General features: G+C 43.9%; 1 protein-coding gene across 1 annotated transcript; it reads right to left on the reverse strand.

The window, feature by feature from the left end:
• Positions 1 to 9,534: 9,534 nt before the first annotated feature.
• On the reverse strand, positions 9,535 to 11,764 carry RHOH (ras homolog family member H). The gene has a single exon (XM_028143697.2). It carries the CDS (start codon positions 11,612 to 11,614, stop codon positions 11,039 to 11,041), a length of 576 nt encoding a protein of 191 aa, XP_027999498.1. The 5' UTR covers positions 11,615 to 11,764; the 3' UTR covers positions 9,535 to 11,038.
• Between the last annotated feature and the right edge of the window lie 11,033 nt (positions 11,765 to 22,797).

The raw sequence follows: 22,797 nt of genomic DNA on the forward strand, positions 1-22,797 counted from the left end.
GGGAACAGATACGCAAGTATATATCTGTATCAAGAATCTGTGGCAAGCCGGCACGGCCATGGCATACTCAGCCCCAGGGTGCCTTATGTGCGGGGCCAGCTCAGCCAGGTTCGGTGACTTTGAGTGAGGCCGGTGAAGGATTTAGAAAAGACAGACAAGATAAAGAAAGCTGGGTTCTCGGTGGGACGCTGTCCTCTCTTATGGAGAGCTAGCGACAGCGCCACGGACTACAAGCTGTGTCTTTATTTTATAGCCAGGTTCCACGAGGCAAAGTAAGGGCACGGTCAAGATGTTCACAACATTCTCGTGGGTTTCGATCCTATTATTGTTATTGTTATTTTTTACAAATAATAGATTTGCTGCAACATGCTCTGGCTCATATTATTGAATTAAAAAATTTAACACATTTCAAAAATATCAAAAATACACTATAATGAGTCTTAGGACTACAATACGACAATGCTCCTGAATTACATGCTCCTGAACTCTATCAAGCCCACGTCACTCAGGCACGTGGGACCACGTGTTCGGACCATAGGTTCAAGCTGACAATGACAGCTATTGGCTATAATTGTGCTGGGAGGGCCCTGCCCTCCAAGCTGGGACTTGCACGTGGCCATGAGAGGACTGTGCCCTCTCATTAGTCCGAGGCTTGAACCTGTCCAAACACTGTAGCCACAAGAATCTCTTTCCTTTATGATTCCTTTAACCTGCCCCAACCAGGCTGGCTTGCAGATTTCCCTTCTGAGCAGGTAGGAGGAGGTAGGAGAGCAGCCCTCAGGTTCCCCCTGAACCACGTGGCCCCAGCCCTGAGTGGTCCAGGGCTCCTGGCTCTGGCTGTTGAGCTTGTCAGTAACAGACAGCGCAGCGCTGCTGGCTGGCTGTTGTGCCCCGTGTCTTTCTGCTCCGCTACAGTTGCTGGTTTCACATGCCGGCCTTTGCCTCTGACATTTTCTTATTTTATTTAATCATCTGCCAATGCGCTGACATTTTAAGCAAAGGGTAAACCTTTAAACTTCCATCATTGAAACTGAAACAAATAGACACAGAGTCGGTAGCTCAAAGGTAGAGGTTGACAGTCTGCGGCCTGAGGGAAGAGCTGAGACCTGGCTCTCAAGCCCCAGCTTTGCCTGAAGCCAGCTGTGTGTCCTCGGGTAATAGTAAGAGTATTATATTATATTATATTATATTATATTATATTATATTATATTATATCTAACATAACCTTCTTCCAACTCCAAAAGTGTGAGTCTAATATAAGTAATATAATATATTATATTACATATTACATACTATAGGTAATAATACCAGATAGTATAGTAATAATACAATAAAAATAATAAAGAAGCAGAAGAAAATGTTCCCATCATGTTGATTTCGATATTAGACCTCCGATGGAAGGATACACACTAACAGAGGAGAGAAAAAACTAGTGTGAGGCTGTAGGCAGCATCCAGAGAATGAATGCAAACATGGTCTGGGGCCCGGATTAGCAGATAATTTCCTCCTTTCAGACTTTTCTATTTACTGAACGGAGATATAATCTATGTCTGTTTAACTCACCTAATGAGTGCTCTGCAGGCAACCACACAGTGGTGGGTCCCATTTAAAAATATGTGTCTGATAATAAAGATGATAAGGGCGTGGAAATGGAGGCCTCACTCGTGGTGTGTGGCCTGCATCCATCGCCTCGCCTCTGTGGGCCTTACCCCTTTCACTTCTACTTCACAGGGTCATCTTGAACCTCAGATGGAAGCCTGGTGGAGTGGAAAAAGGAGAGTTTGGAACTAAGAGATCCAAGTCTGATCCTGGTTCTGCCAAGCATTTGCTAGGGGTGCATACATGGGGCATGTAGCCTTCCTAAGCCTTAGCTTCCTCGCCTGCAAAATAAGCTGGGTAATAACAATCCACACCATTGTTGTGAGGTCATGTGGGACCATGTGCACAAAGTCCTTGATAAACTAGAGAATGCGAGGCAGACCCTGGCAATGGTTACCAGGAGGCATGGAAAAGCGCTTTGGACAGTTTGAAAGGCTGCATGGATGAATGTTTGAGATGAAGATCCTGAGGACTGAGTCACCCAAGAAACAGAATCCAGCCTTTGCTGTGCACACGGCACCATTTCAGATACTGGCACAATCAAAGGTGGGTGAGGGGGGACACCTGGCTGCAGAGGGAAATGATGAAGAGGAGAGGAGCAAAGGAAGGACAGAAGATATGCATACAGTGACTTGTTTGGGGCTTTCTGAAGACTTTTTTAAAAATGCCTTCAGCCAGGCCAGTCTAGCTCAGTGCTTGAGCATCAGCCTATGAACGAGGAGGTCACAGTTTGATTCCCAATCAGGGCACATGCCCGGGTTTCGGGCTCAGTCCCCAGTGAGGGGCATGCAAGGAGGCAGCCAAACAATGATTCTCTCTTATCATTGATGTTTCTATCTCTCTCTCCCTCTCCATCTTCCTTCCACTCTGAAATCAATTTAAAAAAATACTTAAAAAGAGAAAAAAATGCCTTTAGTCAAAATCCTCAGTAAATCTTCTGTTCCCTGAGACAGCAGCTCTAGCCTCCAACAACTGCCCTTGGGTTCATTCCGATGACTCACTTGTAAATGGCACCCCTGCCTGTTTCTATCAGCGTGAAAGTTCCACAGACTGGGGCATTTTAGAATGTTCTAGTTAGCACGGCTAGAGAAGGCAAGCACGAGCAGACGGGCCCTAGCTGCCACAAGGCACGTGCGGCCACAGACGCCCACAGGGCCTTGGACCTGCTCCGCAGTGCCCAGCAGGCAAGCGCTGGGCTCTGCTTTGAGTCCCATCTCACCCTGAGTCCTCGTCATTTCCTTCCTCGTTTTCAGAATCCGTTGGAAACCACTTGCTTGTGTAAGCCCCAGCCCCACTCTGCTTCTGTTAATTATGTTCCCTTTCTCTTCCAGTCTATTCGCTAATTCATTCCTTGGAACAACCGTAACCCAACAGGCAGGTGGGTTGGAATCCCCAGTGAAGTCACTTCTCGGGGGACCTGGGTAGTGAACGCTGATTATTGTCAAAAGCATGTGTGTGTGTGTGTGTGTGTGTGTCTCTCGGGGCCAGCAGAGAAAACCCTGAGCCTGCTATTTTTTTTTTCTGTTTATTTTTAAATGAAGTCTGTCTACATCATTCAATTAGGAAAATAAATGACCAAATATTCTCTCCCTTTTCCTAATTTATTTTCTTCATAGCTCTGATCACCCATCCACATTTACCTGATTCGTTTACCTAAGTATTATCTGCACACACACACACCCATCCCTACCTACCTAGATCCTCAACTCCACCAAGGCTATTTGCAGTCTTAGTGCTAAGATGGTCATGGTTCCATGGGGGAATGGAAACAGACAGAAATTTCATGAAACAAGCTGGTAAACCCAGTGATGGAGGTATGCGAGGGTCATTATCTGTTTCGTGACTGGGCCCTCTACTCTCTTTGGATCACCCCCATAGAGAACCTCAGGAGCTTTATAAATGCTGAGTGAATAAGCAGGTGGAGATCTGTTTCTCCTAAGGAACTGGCCTCTGTTGGTCCCTGGAAGATACTGAAGGCACCTGCTTTGTGCTAAGCAACAACACTGCAAATTACAACGTGCAGGAAACCCGCAGTGAAAAGCGAACTTCTGAAAAGTAACCGATTAAAAAAAAAAAAAAAAAAACCTCTCTACTCAGGAAGCTTAGAGAAAAGAGCACCTAAAAGAATGGTAAGAAGGGTGAGGTGGTCAAGAGCTTTGGACAAGTCATTTAATAGTCCCAAAATTTTAGTGTCTCATACACAACACAGAGGGGCCTCTCAGCTCTGAGGTATATAACATGACAATTGAATAACACAGCTGCCATTTATTGGGCATCTACCGTGTACCAGGCATAGTACAGCCTTTACCCGTATTAATTCCTTTAATCTTCACTACCCCATGATATTATTTTCTCCATTCTACAGATGAGAAGACGGATGCACAGAGAAGTCAGTTGTTTTGCACTAGTGAGTGGCAGAGTTGGATTTCAAGTCCAGGCAATTCGACTGTAGAACCTGAACTTTAAAAAAACTTTTTAAATTACAAATTATATCAGACACAGGAAGTGGTGTATAAAACATGTAAGAATATTTTTGAAGGATAAATAACAGAAAAAAAATTAAATGGTCACTCATGTACCCACTTTCCATACAAGAAACAGAACATTACCAATATCTGTGCTACCCGGGGTGACCCTGCTAAATCACGTTCTCTTCCTCCCCAGAAAAGGTAACCACTTATTTAAATGCTGTGTTAATCACTTTCATGCTTTAAAAATTTTTTATTTGCAATAAAAAAAAGTTTTGTTTGTATTTGAACTTCATATAAGTGGAATAATGCTATATATATATTATTTGCTACTTTTCCCCTCAACATTGTCTACATTCACTTATATTGATAAGTATAGCCACAATTCATTTTCATTGTTGCATAGTATTCCATATATGAATATACCAAAATTTATTCAGCCATTCTCTATTGATGATGTTGGATTGTTTCTAGTGTTTGTTATTACACACAATACTACTAAGAGCATTCTCAGGTATGTCTCCCAGGAAATCTATGCAAATGTATCTCTTGAGCATGAGATTTCTTTTTTTTTAAATATATTTTTATTGATTTCAGAGAGGAAAGAGGAAGGAGAAAGAAAGATAAAAATATCAATGATGAGAATCATTGATCGGCTGCCTCCTGCACACCCCCTGCTGGGGATCGAGTCCATAACCCGGGCATGTGCCCTGACCAGGAATTCAACCATGACCTCCTGGTTCATAGGTTGACGCTCAACCATTGAACCACACCAGCCAGACAGAAGACCCACAGTTTTTGAACGTTGCTGTCCCAGAACTAATCTTTTGCTTATTCAGATTAGAATTAATCAATATACTCCTCCTTTTTCTTCCAAGCAAATAGCTATCGAGAGTGAAATTTCCTGGGTTTTGAAGCTAGAACAGGGCAGTTACCCAGATTGGCAAGCCGATTCCTTCAGTAGAAATTTGAACAATCACTTAATGCCAGAACATAGAGACTACTTTTAATATTTAGTGAGTGTATCAGTCAGAATCCTGTAGGAAACCAAATTTATCCTAGATGGTTCAGATGAAGAGATCTGAATGAAGGCACTACTGGTAGAGGTCTGGGCGAGGGACCACGTGAGGGATGTTGCTGTAGCACCAGCAGGAAGCCATTATCTCTTCCAGGGCTGATGGGAGAGGTGAGGAAATACTGTCCTAGAGCCCAGTGAAAATTAGAGCCAAAAAGGAGCAGCAGCCCAGCAGGAGCTGCAGCTTTTCTCATGGAGCAAGTCACAGCTATTGACAGATATGCATCACCAAAGCAGGAAAGGAGTAGGACGGCCTGGCCGGTGTGGCTCAGTGGTTAAAGCGTCAACCCATGAAACAGGTCATGGTTCAGTTCCCAGTCAGGGCACATGCCTGCATTGCAGGCTCAATCCCCAGTAGGGGGAGTGCAGGAGGCGGCCAATCAATGATTCTCTCTCATCATTGATGTTTCTATCTCTCTCTCCCTCTCCCTTCCTCTCTGAAGTCAATAAAAAAAATTTTTTTTAAATGAGAACAAAAAAAACATTCTCTCCTCCTACCTCTGACTTCCAGAAACAAGTGCACAGCAGCTGAACACAAGTGGACAGCAGCCAGGAAGTGATTCCAGTCCTTAGGGTTAACCTCCAGGCACAGAGGGGGGCAGTAAGGGTGGAAAATGGAAAGGGGAGGAGTGGGGACAGCCAGCAGAGACCAGTCAGGACTAGGACTAGGGTCTATGACCCACCTGAGACTTCTCAGGAACAATAACAAAAAAAAACAAAAAAAAAAACTCACACAAAAAGGCTGCTGAGCCCCTATGGTGCGTAATGAGTCATTCTCGCTTCTTAGCTAAATTAGCAAGTGTAATGGACATCATCTACAACTCATCATATGATTTTTAGCTGGTCAAGTTTAATTATGCCAAAATTACATGGAAAAATCGGGACACTTTGAAAAGTAACTGCACAAGGGAAATACCTCCACTTCTCTACCTCATGAATGTGTTCTGAGGATAAAATGAGATGATGTATATAAAGAACCTAGTACAGGACCTGGAGCCAGTGAACATTCAAATGCAGTTGTTGCTATTATCATGTGTCATTTTATTCCTCTCACTCTACCTAACCTTGCCACAAACAGAGCTTGCTTCTGCATCCCGTCATGTGGCCCAACAGTTCTAGAATATTCTAATCTGATCTAGTATAGTCAGCTTATGTATCTGCATAGGAATCCACCAAAAACTTATCAACACCACCATTTGAACAATAGTTTACAGGTATAAGGCATTTCCACAATCATTATTGAATAATTCTTAGAGTAACCCAGGAATTGTCTCTGTCTTAACATAGGGAAGCTGAGGCTGAAAGACACAAGACCCAGTCTTTCTGACTCTAAAATGTGTCACAACTGTGGGCCTTTTACTCCCTCATCATGGCTCTCTAATTCCCATTAAGTATTAAATCCATGTCAGGATATATTTTTTAAACATATTTTTTATCGATTTCAGAGAGGAAGGGAGAGGAAAAGAGAGATAGAAAATCAATGATGAGAGAGAATCATTGATTGGCTGCCTCCTGCACGCCCTGACTGGGAATCCAACTGTGACCTCCCGGTTCATAGGTCGATGCTCAACCACTGAGCCACGACGGTTGGGCTGTCAGGATATATTTTAGAATCGACTAAAATAGTTAACGTAGATTTTAGGTTTAATCAAGTACTATTTATGAACTCACGAATAATTTCCATGGTTTATTTTATCTTTTCTGGTGAAACACTCCTTGAGATCTTAGCCAGTGATGACATTTCTTTGCTTTATCAGGAGAATGACGGCTTAAGGAAAAACAGGTCCCTCCCCTTCAGTTGTTCTGATCTGACTCAGCCCGTAAGATCGACTGCCTTCTCGGCGTTGAAGGTGGAACACTCACAGAATCCCTGTCCCCTCTGTCGTATCATCACCCTGCAAAGGTGCCAAACTGGAGTCCTCCTCTCACACCTCATGCTGGGTAAATGCCCTTTCGTGGTACCAAACCCCTAAAAGAAAAAACCCAGCTCTGCTCTCCCCTGTCGCTCTCTCATCCAAAGGAAATACCTGAAACCCGGGAGGTAGAAAAGTGAGAGAAGAAAAAGAGAATATTTTCCAAGCTGTTTAAAGCATCAGATCATGATGCATATCATCTCTGCCGATTCACATGTAATCAACCTACAAAGTTTTACTTAAAAGCCAAGGGTTGGCCCGGCCGGCATGGCTCAGTGGTTGAGCATCAACTTATGAGCCAGGAGGTCACCATTCGATTCCCGGTCAGGGCACATGCCCGGGTTGTGGGCTCGATCCCCAGCGTGGGGCGCGCAGAAGGCAGCCAATCAATGACTCTCTCATTATCGATTTTCTATCTCCTTCTCTCTTTCCCTCTCTGAAATCAATAAAAACATATTTAAATAAAAATGTAAAAAGCCAAGGACTGGATCAGGGACCTTGGCCAATACGGCGCTCTGTGACTCAGAGAGGTCCTGTTCTCATTGCCAGAAAGAAAAGGGGAGGACTGAGTTCAGGCTTGGAATCGGTTATTAAAAGTAATTTTAAAATACAGGCCACTTGACTGGTGGGGGTGAGGCCGACAGGCTGCATGAGATCGGATGTGGCAAAGCCGTGCAGTCGGGTTGCTCTGGGAGGAAGTGGGGCACAGCGGCTCTGAGCAGGGCTTTGGAGACAGACAGACAGACCTGCTCCGGTCCTGCTGCTGCCGCTCGGCTGCTGTACGGCCTGGACTTGTCACGTCAGTGGGCCAGGCCTCAGTGGGTGATGCTCATGATAGAGCGGCCACCTACACACCACGTGGTGACACGATGCGCACTCTAGTGCTGAGCACAGCGCCGGCCCACTCGAAGCGCTCGGCAGACTGTAATGGTTAGGGTGCTTTCAGGTCTCTCGTCATTCAGCCTGATCTCATCACACTGAAGACTCCAACAGTCTCTTCCCATTTATACAGTCGGGATAAAGGGAAAAAGAAGAGGATGACTAACTCCACCACTCCAATCAACTCTTTAATGTAAACCAGTGATGGGCAACCTTTTGAGCATGGTGTGTCAAACTTCGCCAAAAAACTGAGCATAACTCGGGTAGTGTGTCACTTTGAGGAAAAAACACTATTTCACAAATGTTTCATCCTCAGGAGCAGCAAATGTTTCATCCTCGGCATGCGGCCGCCTCAGCGTGTCATCAGAAATGGCTACGCGTGTCAGTGCTGACACGCGTGTCATAGGTTCGCCATCACTGATGTAAACTAAAAGCATATTTAACATTGCAATAGTTAAGAGTCAACATACTCTAGCCTACAACAAGGTCGTGCAAGTTTTGAAGTGCAAGAAACGTGAGCCTGAGTTTAGGCAGGCAAGCATAAATATACACGCATGTAGAACATACATTACATGGATTTCCAACAAAAATGACCTACTTGCACTTCTTACCCCTGCAAGGCCTGCGGGGGTCTGCTGCCTTCCCAGGCCCACTTTGCGACACAGCAGCCCAGTTCCTTTCCCCTCTCTAATCCAACACAAGTTTGTTGAGCTACGGTGTCTTCTCTGTGCTGGCCCTGGGGGCATCGAGACACATAGGAGGTAGCTCTGCCTTCAAGAACTTACGGTCTGGTCGGGGAGACAGACACCCAGGAGCCTCGATTTCCACCAGGTCCCATCGCTAGGAAGGTTTACACACAGATTCTTGTTCTCAGTGTGAGGGTTCCCAGAGGGAACCTTTAGGCGTGGCTCCTGCCAGCAGGCAGAAGGCTCACTGGTGTGTCTGTCCAGGTGGCTGTGCCCTCTCTGGCCTTCCCTTCCGCCTTTGGAATGGAATCACCTCCTCGTCCCTCAGTGTGAATCAGGGACCTGGGCTTTCCCATTTCAGAGGTACCTCTGCCCTCATCTCCCTTCAACAACAAAGGAAGAAAAGCTTGGGGAAAGCCCATCGCAGTGAATACAAATTCACTCCTGCTCACAAGCTAAACAGTCTCCACCCTCACGACTGGTCCTGAAGGCGAAGCTGTATGCGTTATATAAGACCGTTGATGAAAAAGACAAGGATCAACAGGGATATTGAAGAAGGTGAGCTCCCATCGCCTCCCCAGCCTGGTCAGGTGTAAGCCCTCCAACCCTCGGATGTGCAATCCAGAGAGCTGGATACAGGGTTCTCCAGTCAAGGGACACAGGTGACACAGAGGCGAGGACAAGCCACAGGACTGGAGGACTAGAGAAGGCTGGGTAGAAGCAGATACATCAGCCCCGGGAACTGAGGGAACCTCAGCCCCAAAGACTAAGATCCAGCTTCCGGGCCTTTTACTGGATGTGGATGAGAGAGAGAAGAGGAAAGTGTGGAGATGAGCACACATTTGATTTTAACACTGATTATAGCTATCAAGACCTGACCACATAAGGAAACTCAACAATTGGCTTGGTTATGTCAACATAAGTTTAATCATAGTCATTTATGCCAAGTGCCTTACCATTTGTATCTAATGGCCACATTATAACATAACAATGATGTGCTTTAACAACGTGGTCCAGAGTGGTTCTGAGTTTTATTGGAGTAGGTGAGTAAATGAGGTACCCGGTGCCAGCATTTGCAATTTCTTCCTTGAGTTACATGGTCTTCTGTTTTCAACTTTAACAGATGATTGATACCATTGTTTTGAAGCTTTTTAGATAGAATGCGGTTTGAGGGGGAGAGGGGTGTCATTATTCAGTATTTTCCCTGATAAGATTTTATCTGAAAATTTGCTATACAGTTTTCCTGTTCCCTGTGCTTGGAATTTGTGGGGGGTTTGTTTTGTTTTTGTTTTTTTTACTCTGGTGCTTCACATTGATGAAATAGTAAAAGCTATAAGTTGTACCTGTGTTCCCTTACACACACACATAGGTCCATAGACACCTTAGTAATTACTCTGATTAGATCCTAAAATTAATAAATTATAGTTGCCCTTCCAGGTCAGTTAAGAGCTCAAGTAACCAATTCCCAGAATGCCGAGCCTGCTCTCATTCACAAGGCCTGCAGCCAGGCGGGGGCCAGTGTCGGAAAACCCAGGCAAAGTGCAGCGGTTCCCAAAGGAAAGGGCGATTTTTCAATTCTGTTCCGAGCTCTGCTGCTATTACTTGGAGCAGTCAGATTCCCCACCCAAAAGGTTTTCTTTTCATCTGTTTTGGTAAATGAAAGAGGAATACTTAGTGCATAATGGGAGTTCGTTGAGTGAAAGGTAGTATCATAAATAAGAAATGCTTTTTTACATATAATTACAGGAAAACAGACGGATAACTGTTAAAATCATTAGGCAGTATTAAAGTAGCATATGTTATCGGGTGTATTTTATAAACAAATCGGTTAACAGCTGGGTGGAAAATGAATAGCAAGGATTGGTTGGCAGTCCTTTTAAAATTTGATCACCTAGTAAAATCAGGTAGGCAAGTGGCTTCAACAAAGTTACTACTTCAGGTGAAAATAACCCTCCGAACACATGGCGGAGTCCTGCAAGGTCATTTCACGCATACACCAGGGTGTGTTTGTGAGTCTGTAGGAAAAGACTTCCCAAGCATGAAAACTAACTATGTACAAGAGCTCTACATTTTGTTATCATTTAAATAAAACATGTCTTTAAATATAGAATTCTTTTGGAAAACTCACTTCACTGTCCAAAATTATGGAGACCTTTTTAGTTTTTTAACCAGAGATAGAATATTCATTACAGCTTCTCAAGAGACTGCCTCGTTGGACAGGACGAGGAGTTCATTTGCAGAGTGTACTTAATAAAACCATCCAGCGGCCAAGTCCCATCAACGAACTATATCCAAAAGCAAACACTGCTGCCCGGGATGTCCCCAGAAAGAGCGTCAACCCTTGGTGTTTGCTCTCCCTGTCCCCGTTAGTCTCTGAGGTGGGTGAGTCAATGAGTGTTGGGTGACGTCTCTGGGAGGTTAGAAGATCTTGCACTCATTAATGGAGAAGAGCTTCCTTCTGTTGCGTCTCCTGGCTTGGTTGACGGCAGTTCGGACGGCACACTCAAACACCTGCTGGACCCCCCGATTGCTAAGGGCCGAGCACTCCAGGTAGCCCTTTGCTCTCACATCCTGGGCCAGTCTCTTCCCATCGATGGCACCGATGCAGGAGGCCCTGTGGGTCCCCATCTCCCGCTGGTCAGTCTGGGTGGCCACCACCAGCACAGGGGTACAGGGCAAGTGGCTCCTGATTTCGCCAATCCACTTGTTCTTCAGGTTCAGGAAAGAGTTATGGTTGGCCACAGAGTAGCACATCAGTACCACATCGGCCTGCTGGTAGGACAGGGGACGGATGCTTTTGAAGGCGTCATTGCCGGCTGTGTCCCAGAGACCCAGGCTGATCTGCATGCCATCCATGAAGACATCCACGCCCGTGTTCTCGTACACCGTGGGCTTGTAGGCCTCTGGGAAGGTCTCTGAGGTGAAGCGCACCAACAGGGAGGTCTTCCCCACAGCAGAGTCTCCCACCAGCACACACTTGATGGAGCTCAGCATCTTCCCAGCCTGGATCCCTCGTCACAAGTTCAGAATCCTTGAATGGCTGAAGCAAATGCCATCCAACGCAGGGAATAAAAACCAGATGGGTCTGTGGTCCCAGGGTCTCCAACAGCAATCTGCAGAACGTTACTTCTCTCCATGCATCCGAGGGAGACCTCGATCTACTTTGAAAAGCTCCAAAGTCTGGTCTTCAGCTGGAACAGAAAGAGAAGAGGGAACATTGAGTCTTTCTTTTTCCTTTTTGGATGACTGGGCACTTCCTCACTGGCAAGCTGGTTAAACACGGGGCCCACCTCAGTGTCGTTGCCCTACCCGACTGATCTAACCCGCTCTTCCCCAGCAAAGAGGGCTTGGGTCTGCTATCCCCCAGCTCATGCACCCACAACTCCACCCAGTCAAGAGGCAGAAGCTGATTTTATCTCAAAAAATCAGCCTAGTGATAAAAACACAAGCAACTGCTCTGATCATAACATGAAAAAGACCTCGATAGCAACCTGGTGTGTGAATGAGACGTTTTCAAACAGCTCTCTCTGGCTTCCGCTCCAAGAAGCAGGGAAGGCAGCTGGCAGCGCTCTCTCGCTTCAGTTTCTAATGGATCCCAGCCACGTTGGGAACTGCAAGGGAGAGACCTGTACTGAGCCACCGCATGACAAGCACCATCAGCCAGCCCTTGGTTTATGTGGGAATGTGTGTTGAGGTCAGAGAAAAGAAATTACCAGAACTCTAAAAATTTGCTGTTTTTTGGGGTTTTTTTCCCTTGAGGTTTTTTTTTCCCCAAAAAGTGGCTACTGATCTAATGGAAAAGGCACTGTCCTTGCATTTCTGCATCTGAGCTCAGACCTCATCACTTACACAGCAACCTGGCTTTGAACAGTCGCTACTTGGTCTCCAAGCCTCATTTTGCACATCTGCAAGGTTATGATAAATTTAGGAGCTGCTTCTCAGATATGAGGGTTGAATTATTTCTTTCTTTCAGTGTGGTGTGTTATTTATTTGTGGGGTTTGTGTGTGTGTGTGTGTTTTAAACTTTATTGTTGAAAGTATTACATAGGTCCTCCTTTCCCCGCCCCATTAACCTCTTCCAGCCCACTCGTGCCCCCATCCCAACCCCAGGCCCTCACCACCCCATTGTCTGTGTCCACGGGTTATGCATATATGCACACAAGTTCATTGCTTTCAACATTGTTGGATAGCTAACTATATATTAGAACTCTGGTAGGCCCCTGGTTAAACAAAATAACTTGCTTAAAAGTAACCACATTCAGTGCCTGTCACTTCAACAGGACTGCATAAATAGGACAGAATCTGAATTTCATGAAAAGATCAAATAAATTCTCCTTCACTGCAGGTGAGCGAGTCTCCGACGATGAGACCAGCGGTGGAGACAGTGACCTATTTGCCAAGGGACATCATCACAAGGCCAGCCCTGCTTCAGACAAAGGAAAGGTCTTTCAGACCAAAATCCAGAGTACAGCTTATTAATACAATCCGGGCTTACAAACTCCCCTACCGGGGATCTTCCTGACAGGTCACACGCAGAGCAATGTAAAGCCGACCTAAGGTCTGCTTCAGCTTTTAAAGGTCACTCCTCTAAACCCTGCCATTCACTTCCAAGACATTTTTATCCTTGCCAACCCACGGTCTCTGTTGGTTTAATTAGATAGAATAGCCTTTACAAATGAGCTAATCAAATAAATAACTCATGGTTTTCATGTACTCACTGTTTTCTTTAACCACACAAAAGCTGGGTTACTAAGTTACTTAAGTAACTTAGCCAAGTTACTTAACCTCTCTGAGTCTTGTTTTTGTTTTGTTTTGTTTTTTCATAAAAAAATGAGAACAAAGAAGATAAAAAAAAATTAAAAAGAAAAGAAAAAATGAGAACAAGAAAGTGCCTTTTTCATGTAACTATTGTAAGAATTCAGCATGTGGAGAGTCTGGCTCAGCACAGAACCTGGCATATGGGATCTATAGAGAGCCATCATGTTACCAATTTCCACTGCTATTTATTTAAAATACCAAATACTGAGTGTCCATAGCGCAGGGGCCAGGCTGTCAAAGGTTCAGCTGATTCTATCTGAAGACTCATAGCGGGTCTCTGTCATGCAGGATGGTCCTGGACATCTTTGTCTCCAGACCTTGGAGCAAAGTCTCCTTGGGCTCCATCAGTCTCAAACTTCAGATCCTTAAGACTTACTGATGACTTAAATATATGCATTTGTCACACACACACATGCACGCACGCACGCATGCACGTACCCCCGTTACCTAGTTCAAAGCTAAGAACTGTTAAGACATTTTTAAGCTTTATTCTGATCCCAATGTAGCAGGACCAGAACTAGGAAAAATGGACATGCGCCAGACTTTTGGTTATTAAATAAAATCTCTCTAATAAGATTGAATAAAAGCCAAATTTCCTGACTAAATATCTGCAAAAAGAAGTTGATGAGCCCTAGCCAACTTGGCTCAGTGGATAGAGCATCAGCCTGTGGACTGAAGGGTCCCAGGTTCGATTCCGGCCAAGGGCACATGCCTGGGTTGCGGGATCGGTCCCCAGTAGGGGGCGTGCAGGAGGCAGATGATTGGTGATTCTCTCTCATCATTGATGTTTCTAACTCTCTCTCTCCTTCTCCCTTCCTCTCTGAAATCAATAAAGAAATATATTTAAAAAAAAAAAAGAAGTTGATGAGGCAAGATTGTTAAGAACACGGGCTCCAAAGTCGGGTAGATCTGGTATTGAATCTGGGCTGCCCAAACGACTTGTGTGACAACCTTCAGAGACATCCTTAACCCACCTCAGCCTCAGTTTCCTCCTCTGTAAAATCAATGTAATAGCACCAACATCACCAGTTGTTGAGAATATTGTGTGCTTAGATGTATAAATTCCTTAGCATAGTGTATAATATAAACATACTATATGTACATAGTCAACACATAGCAAATACACAATAAGTAGCCCTTATTAATATCACTGTTAGATAATAATTACTAAACATAATGATAATTATTAATAAGTGGGAACTTTGAAGTAGCTCTAAAGAGTATTTTGCCAGCAAAGGATACTCTGTATATCTTATATCCAGTTATGACTACAAAAAAAGGGGGGGCGTATTTTTATAGTATAAAAATATATCTATACGTGAACAAAGAAATTCTGTCTGAGCTTTGCCATCTAGAGAGCTCCAAAGAGTCAGACAGGAGAAAAAAGACTCTGTTCAGTCAAGTGACCTTCATCCCCCAGCGCATCTGGCACTCAGAGGCTCATCAAGTCAGTTCTCCGGGCCTCGGTTTCCCAAACAGTAAAGTGGTTGAACAAGACTAGCTTTCTCTGTGGTTCAATGAAAACTAAAGCCAAAGGAGAAACCTTTATTGCCTGCCACAGTGGCTATAAGAACAAACCTCTGCATGATTCCGTAGCAGGGAGGACGGAAGAGCTATATGATGACATGCGTAGCCTTTAGCAGATGCTAAATATGGAGCTGGGAGAGGAGGGCGGGGGGGAGGAGCTCTGGTCCAGGCTAAAGCGATACCCTATATAGACATGACAGACCATCTTCAGAAGGTGTGTCACATGTGCCTGAGATAGAGCCACTCTGGGTCACATTATCAGTGTGGAAGGCTCATGAGCTTGATTTCAGTGGGACTTCTCCTAAAGAGGTTACCAAGTGAGAAACAGGAGCAGGATTTCAGTGATATTTCACAAGTGGCTACCTGGAGGGATGCCTCAATCATGTGTCTCTCAGAACAGAAGAGTTACGGAGAGTGACTTCAGATAGCGCCATGAGCAACCCTTGTAGGACTTAGAGCAGACTGGAATTTAGGAACCTCCCATCCCCGGCACCTCTCAGGTCTCAATAACTTGATTTCTCATCCCTTTCTCCTCTTTTCGCCGTTTTCACAGAAAGGATGCCTTCACAGGCCCCTGTGGTTCACACACAGAGAGAGGACAGAAAGGAAGCTTCATCCTGCAAAGGCAGAGGTGTAGTGAAGGCCCAAAGGCAAAGGACAGGGAGGGCTTAGGGATGAGCTCTCGTCCATTTCATCTGCTGGAGAGCTGAGGACTGTCCAGGAGGAAACCCTCAATTCTCATCCCAACTAACAGATCCCCACTCTTCACTCTCCCTCTGTCTTCAGATACACTCTGTGCCTCTCTATTTGCCTGGAAAGACCTGCCCTTCACTCACCACCCCCCAACTCTCATCTCTTCTCGAAAAATCTTCTTTGATCACCTAACCCACTGGTAGACCAGGTGCCCCCTCTGTGTGGCCATACTAACCCCCACTCCTCGTACCTCTAACATCATCATCATCATCGCACTCTGCTGAAATGTTGGTCCTCTTGTGTTTATCCCTCATCTGTGAAAATGGAATTAGATCTACCCACCTTCCTCACAGGGTGCTCCTAAGGTTCAGTGGAAATATATAACAAATGGCAATAATTTGTGCTTGGACTCTCACAAGACTTTGTACATTTGGAAATACTCTCTTATTTGTTATGTTAGAAAGCCCCTTCAGAACAATAGAGCACAATATAAAACTAAGGTGAAATTACTACTATTATTAACCAAAAATTATTATAGTAGTTTTTAGGTTATCTGGACTTTATGAGGTGGCTTACTTCAAAATGCTGATGGAATCCTCAGCTGTTTTCTTTTTTCAAAAGTATGAACCCGTGGTTTGTCCCCACATGTAAAAATTAGTTCAAAATGGATCAAAGACCTAAGTGTATGACCTGAAACAAAAAATTACATAGACGAAAACATAGGTACTAAGCTTATAGACCGTGGTCTTAGATAAAGTTTTATGAATTTGACCCCAAAAACAAGAGAAGTAAAGGCAAAAATAAATGAATGGGACTATATCAAACTAGAACGCTTCTGCACAGCAAAAGAAACCACCAACAAAACAAAAAGGCAACCGACCAAATGGGAGAAGATATTTGCAATCAGCTTTGACAAGAGATTAATATCCAAAATATATATATTTTTTAAAAACTCATACAACTCAACACCAAACAAACAAACAATCCAATTTAAAAATGGGCAGAGTACCTAAAAAGGCACTTCTCCCAAGATGACATACAAATGACCAACAGATATATGAAAAGATGCTGAACTTCACTAGCCATTATGAAAATGCAAGTCAAAACTACAATGAGATATCACCTCACACCTGTTAGAATGGCTATTATCAACAAGACAAGCAATAACAAGTGTTGCAGGGGTTGTGGAGAAAAAGGAACCATCATTTACTGATGGTGGAAATGTAAACTGGTACAGCCACTATGGAAAACAGTATGGAGGGTCCTCAAAAAATTAAGAATAGAGTTACCATATGTCCCAGCAATCCCTCTCCTGGGTATCTACCCCAAAATTTTGAAATCATTTATTAGCAAAGATATATGCACCCCTATGTTCATTGCATCATTATTCATGGTGACCAAGACATGGAGATCACCAAAGTGTCCAGTGATAGAGGATTGGGTAAAGAAGATGTGGCACATGTTTACAATGAAATACTACTCAGCCATAAAAAATATGAAATACTGCCATTTGCAACAACATGGATGGACCATGAGAATATTACGCTATGCAAGTCAGAAAAAGCTAAGAATCATATTATTTCATTTATATGTGGAATATAAAACTGAAACTTATAGATACAGACAACAGTGTGGTGGTTACTGAGGGGTAGTAAAGGATAAAGGAGGCTAACTATATGGTGATGGAAGATGATTTGACTTTGGCTGGTGGGCACACATGCAATGTACAGATCTTATATCATGGAAATGTACACTTGAAAGCTATATAATCTTATTAACCAACTAGAGGCCCGGTGCACGAAAATTTGTGCACTCAGGGGCGGGGGTCCCTCAGCCCGGCCTGCACCCTCTCGCAGTCTGGGACCCCTTGGGGGATGTCCACCTGCCAGCAGTCAGACATCCCTCTCACAGTCCAGGAGCCCTCACTCCTTACCGCCCACCTGCTCGCTGCTCCTTAGCGCTGCCTCAGAGGTGGGAGAGGCTCCGGCTTGGAGTAATAACATTTAGAGACGGTTATTCTTTTTTAATGTTAAGTTGCATAGCATGATGATTCTCTTTCCTGGGAAGAAAAGAAACACAATGAAGTTCCCGACAGCCCCCCCGCTTCTGGCTTCTGGCTTAGAGGCACTCCCCTGTGGGAGTGCACTGACCACCAGGGGGCAGCTCCTGCATTGAGCGTCTCCTCCTGGTGGTCAGTGCGCATCATAGCGACTGGTCGTTCGGCCGTTCGGTTGATTTGCATATTACCCTTTTATTATATAGGATGTCTCCCCAATAAAAAAGAAATAAAGTAAATGTGTTCCTTTACATTTAAGATTCTTCTGATCTTAAGTGAAAATAAAGAAATATTATTAAAAAATATATACGAGCCCATGGCAGCCATTGGCCACGGGTGGCCTGTCCAGTGCAGAGAGTACATCTAAATGCCTGCTCCTCCAAAGCGCTTTGGGCAAAGGTCCTTCACTGGCAGCAGCCAATTCATTAAGGAAAGTGATTCTGCTCTAACCGGTTTGGCTGAGTGGCCGGAGCGTCAGCCTTCAGACTGAAGGGTCCTGGGTTCGATTCCGGTCAAGGGCACATGCCCAGGTTGCAGGCTTGATCCCCAGTGAGGGGGGGGGGCATGCAGGAGGCAGCCAATCAATGATTCTCATCATTGATGTTTCTATCTCTCTCTCCCTCTCCCTTCCTCTCTGTGAAATCAATAAAAAATATATTTTTAAGTGATTCTGTCATAAATCTAATGCATTTAGATGATTAGGAAATCGGCATGCTCCTCAGCAGCTCATCTCCGCCATCAGCGACCCCTGCACAGCCCGGCAGGAGCACCACGGCAGGAGCGGCCTTGCTCGGGACGGCGAACCCAGGGAGCTCCCCATCTGGCGGGGGGGGGGGGGGGGGGGGGGGGGGCTGTCGGGAACTTCATTGTGTTTCTTTTCTTCCCAGGAAAGAGAATCATCATGCTATGCAACTTAACATTAAAAAAGAATAACCGTCTCTAAATGTTATTACTCCAAACTCTTACTCAGTTTTTATTCTCTGATAAATATGCACTTGTATCCATCTTCTAAACACATCTTCAGATTTTTTAAAAATTATTTTCAACATAGCCTACACACTTGCCAGGCTTGAGACAAATCGCTTTCCGTTGTTTCAAAAATTCACAACTGCACAGTCCATTCCCCATTGCTAGCAGCGTCTTTGAGCTGGTTCTGGTATTTCATCATAATTAACAACTGTGCCATTTTATACACACACACACACACGCAAGCCATATATGGACAATTTTCTTAGGGAACATATTCACAAATGTGGCATTACAGGGCCAGTGGGTCATTCTGTGACTTTTATTTACATTATTGAGCATTTTCCAGGGGTTGTACCAAATATTTCATATGTATTTTTCATTAGTTGTTTTATTTGTTTAAAGAAAAACACACCATTTGTCTAGGGCTTCCCACGTGGCAGGCCACTGTAACAGATCCTGAGGCACAATAGTGAAGGAGGTAGCTGCTTTCCTCGTGGAGATTACCATTCCACAACTACAGACTTCAGGGGGTGAGAATCTTGCCTACAGTCACATAGTGCAAAGTTCCAGGCGTCTCCAAACTACGGCCCGTGGGCCACAAGCGGGTGTTTTTGCCGTTTTGGTTTTTTACTTCAAAATAAGATATGTGCAGTGTGCATAGGAATTTGTTCACAGTTTTTTTTTTAAACTATAGTCCGGCCCTCCAAAGGTCTGAGGGACAGTGAACTGGCCCCCTGTTTAAAAAGTTTGAGGACCCCTGTAACAGTCTGACTCCAAAGCTGCAGCGAGTCCCTGTGTCACCCACACACCATAATTCCCCACGGCCCTGCCCAGCGCATCTCAGATAAAGCTACGCTTCCCTATGCAAACCCATTTTCAAGACACTTTTTCTTAGCCATCCCTTCCAACCAGGTCCCTGCTGCTCCTACAAATAAACCAGTTCTTCATTTGTTACAAGAATTGTGCTATTTCTTCACCTGGAAGCTGGTTCCACAAGTGTGTTTAGTGCGAGAATTCATCAAGCTGTGGACCCACGGCGCGTTTGCTTTTCTGTCTGTAGATCAAACTCCAGTAAAAGTATTTTTAAAAATAAGGTTACTGCCTTTTCAAGGAACATCTTCTCAAGTATTGTTTTATCTTGTTTCCTCTTGCAAAAGTTCATTTCACTAATTCTCAACCCTACTTTAAACCCTCCGTAGAGTGTTTGTAATTGCTACAAATAATGATTAAGTTTCCTCTCGAAATCACAAAAGGAAATCACTTTCCAATCAGTTGTTGTTTTTTATGCACAGATCATCCCAATTCTAAATGGACTTTGTTCTGAAAGTCTGCTTGCAAGATGCTGGTTTGCAACTTTTAATACATATTCTTCAGAGTCAAAGATCTAAGCAATGTTGACAGTCCTAAACCTAAAGCCTATTTAACCCCATCATAGTCTAATTAAAACGTAGTCACCAAGCCCTGAGCTTTCTATTTATCACCCTTGAAGCCTCTCTGAGCTTGATCCCTGTGCCTCCCACCCCCAGGCCAAGCAGGGACGGTGGCACCCTTCCCCTCCTCTGTTCCAGCCACCCTGCCCTAACTGGTCCCTTCCACTCCCAGGAGCACAAGAATCCATTGTCACCAAAAGGTCTAGAGTTCTCACCTTGTCCAAGTACAGAGCCAAAAACAATGGACAGCCAGTCAGTCAACTGCCCGGGTGCCATTAAGGATCAATGGGGAAGAAAGGAGGGACATTTGTAATACTTTCAATAATAAAGATAAACTTTTTTTATTTTAAAGGGAGACACCAGAACCTCACCTCTAAACTAAGGTGATTGGGAAAAGTAGTTACCATAGCTTCTCTCAAAGTAATGGCAGGAATATTCTGAAAAACTGCTTGGAGTCAAGAGTGCAGCCCGCACTGGGCATGTTCAGAAAAAGGGTCAGGTAGTCTCTGAGCCTCTTGCTAAGGAATGTGAATTTCCTTCACCCAGGGACTCATATTTTCTCAGTTGGCTATGCATGTTTGGGGCCCAAGCTGAATTGTTTTAGGAAAGAGAGCAAAGAAGCATACTAGGTGTACTGGTTGATAATGCGGATTTTTTTCAATAGATGGAGTTACACATATGTTGCTATATATGCGATTAGATATGTATGCTATTTTGTTGTATTGACAATAAGCTTCAAAACTTCATATGTCAAATTTGCTGAAGGTGTTAACATCATAGATATTTTTACACTTAAAAATGTCAAATTTCGTGCCAAAAAAAAGAGCATTTGCGGGAAGTTTCAATTCATTACTTTATTTTGAAGAAAAGTGCCGCTGAATACTTCGGGAAGCTTATGGTGAACATGTTCCATCTCAAGATACTTGTGAATGCTGGTTTAAATGCTTTAAAAGTGATGATTTCGATGTGAAAGACAAAGAACGTCCAGGTCAACCAAAAAAGTTTGAAGACCAACAATTACAAGCATTATTGGATGAAGATGCGTGTCAAACTCAAAAACAACTTACAGAAAGATTAAACGTTGCTCAGCAAACAATTTCCGATCATTTACAAGCAATGGGAAAGGCTTTAAAGGAAGGAAAATGGGTGCCACATCAACTGAACTAAAGACAAATGGAAAACCGTAAAGTCATCAGTAAAATGTTGCTTCAACGGCAGGAAAAAAAAAGTGTTTTTTGCATTGAATTGTGACTGGTGATGAAAAGTGGATTTATTTTGAGAATCCCAAATGCACAAAATCATGGGTTGATCCAGGTCAACCATCAACATCGACTGCTAGGCCAAATCACTTCAGAAAGAAGACAATGCTCTGCATTTGGTGGGATCAGGAAAGTGTGGTGTATTATGAGCTTCTAAAACCAGGTGAAACCATTAATACTGATCGCTAGTGACAACAAATAATCAATTTGAACCACGCTTTGATCATGAAACGACCAGAATGTTCCAGAAGACACGGCAAAGTAATTTTGCTTCATGATGACGCACCATCACACACTTCAAAACCAGTTAAACACAGGTTAAAAGATCTTGCCTGGGAAGTATTAACCCACCCGTTATAGTCACCAGACCTCGCTCCTTCAGATTACCACTTGTTCCAATCAATGGCACACGCGCTTTCTGAGCAGCACTTCAAAACGTACGAAGAAGTGGAAAATTGGGTCTCTGAATGGTATGCCTCAAAACAAGAAAAGTTCTATTGGGATGGTATCCACAAATTGCCTGAAAGATGGGGAAATGTGTAGCTAGCGATGGACATTACTTTGAATAAAGCACTTTTGATGTTTCTCTTGAAATTATCGTGTTTTCTTTGATTACAAATTCCGCTATTATTAACCGGTACACCTGGTATACATGCATATCTAACCGTTCTATGATGTAATGATGCAGTAAAGCAAGGTTGCCAAACTGGCTCACTCAACCATGGGCAAACCCACCATCTGTTTCTGTGTGGCCCATGAATAAAATGGTCTTTACTTTCTTAATGATTAAAAAATATCAAAAGAGCAATATTTTGTGACATATGAGTATTATATGAAATTCAAATTTCAGTGTCCATAAAATAACATTTTATTGGAACACAGCTATGCTCTTTCGTTTATGTATTGTCCTATGGCTACTTTCATGCTACAATTCAACGTTGCAACAGAGACTTTATGGCCTTGTGTGTAAAGTCTAAAATATTTACTATCTGGCCCTTTACATAAAAAGTTTGACAACTCTTGCTATATAAACAAAGGTACAATGAGTGGCCAGATTATTATGATTTCTGAACGCATAATAATCTGGCCACTCAGTGTATATCCTATATAATAAAAGGCTAATATGCAAATTGTCCCCTTGACCAGGAGTTCGACCAGCAGGCAGGCCAGCCAACAGCCCATGTCCCCTCCCCCTGGCCAGGCTGGCCGGACCCCACCCATGCACAAATTCATGCACCGGGCCTCTAATACACACACACACACACACACACACACACACACACACACACACACACACACTGAGTGGCCAGATTATTATGCATTCAGAGATCATAATAATCTGGCCACTCAGTGTAATTCAGAGTAGGAAAGAAAACTCAAACTCTGGGGTCAGGCAGCTTAGGTTTGCCTCCAATGTCTGTGACT

This window comes from Eptesicus fuscus, chromosome 2 (genome assembly GCF_027574615.1).
Source record: "Eptesicus fuscus isolate TK198812 chromosome 2, DD_ASM_mEF_20220401, whole genome shotgun sequence".
Classification (NCBI taxonomy): Eukaryota; Metazoa; Chordata; class Mammalia; order Chiroptera; family Vespertilionidae; genus Eptesicus; species Eptesicus fuscus.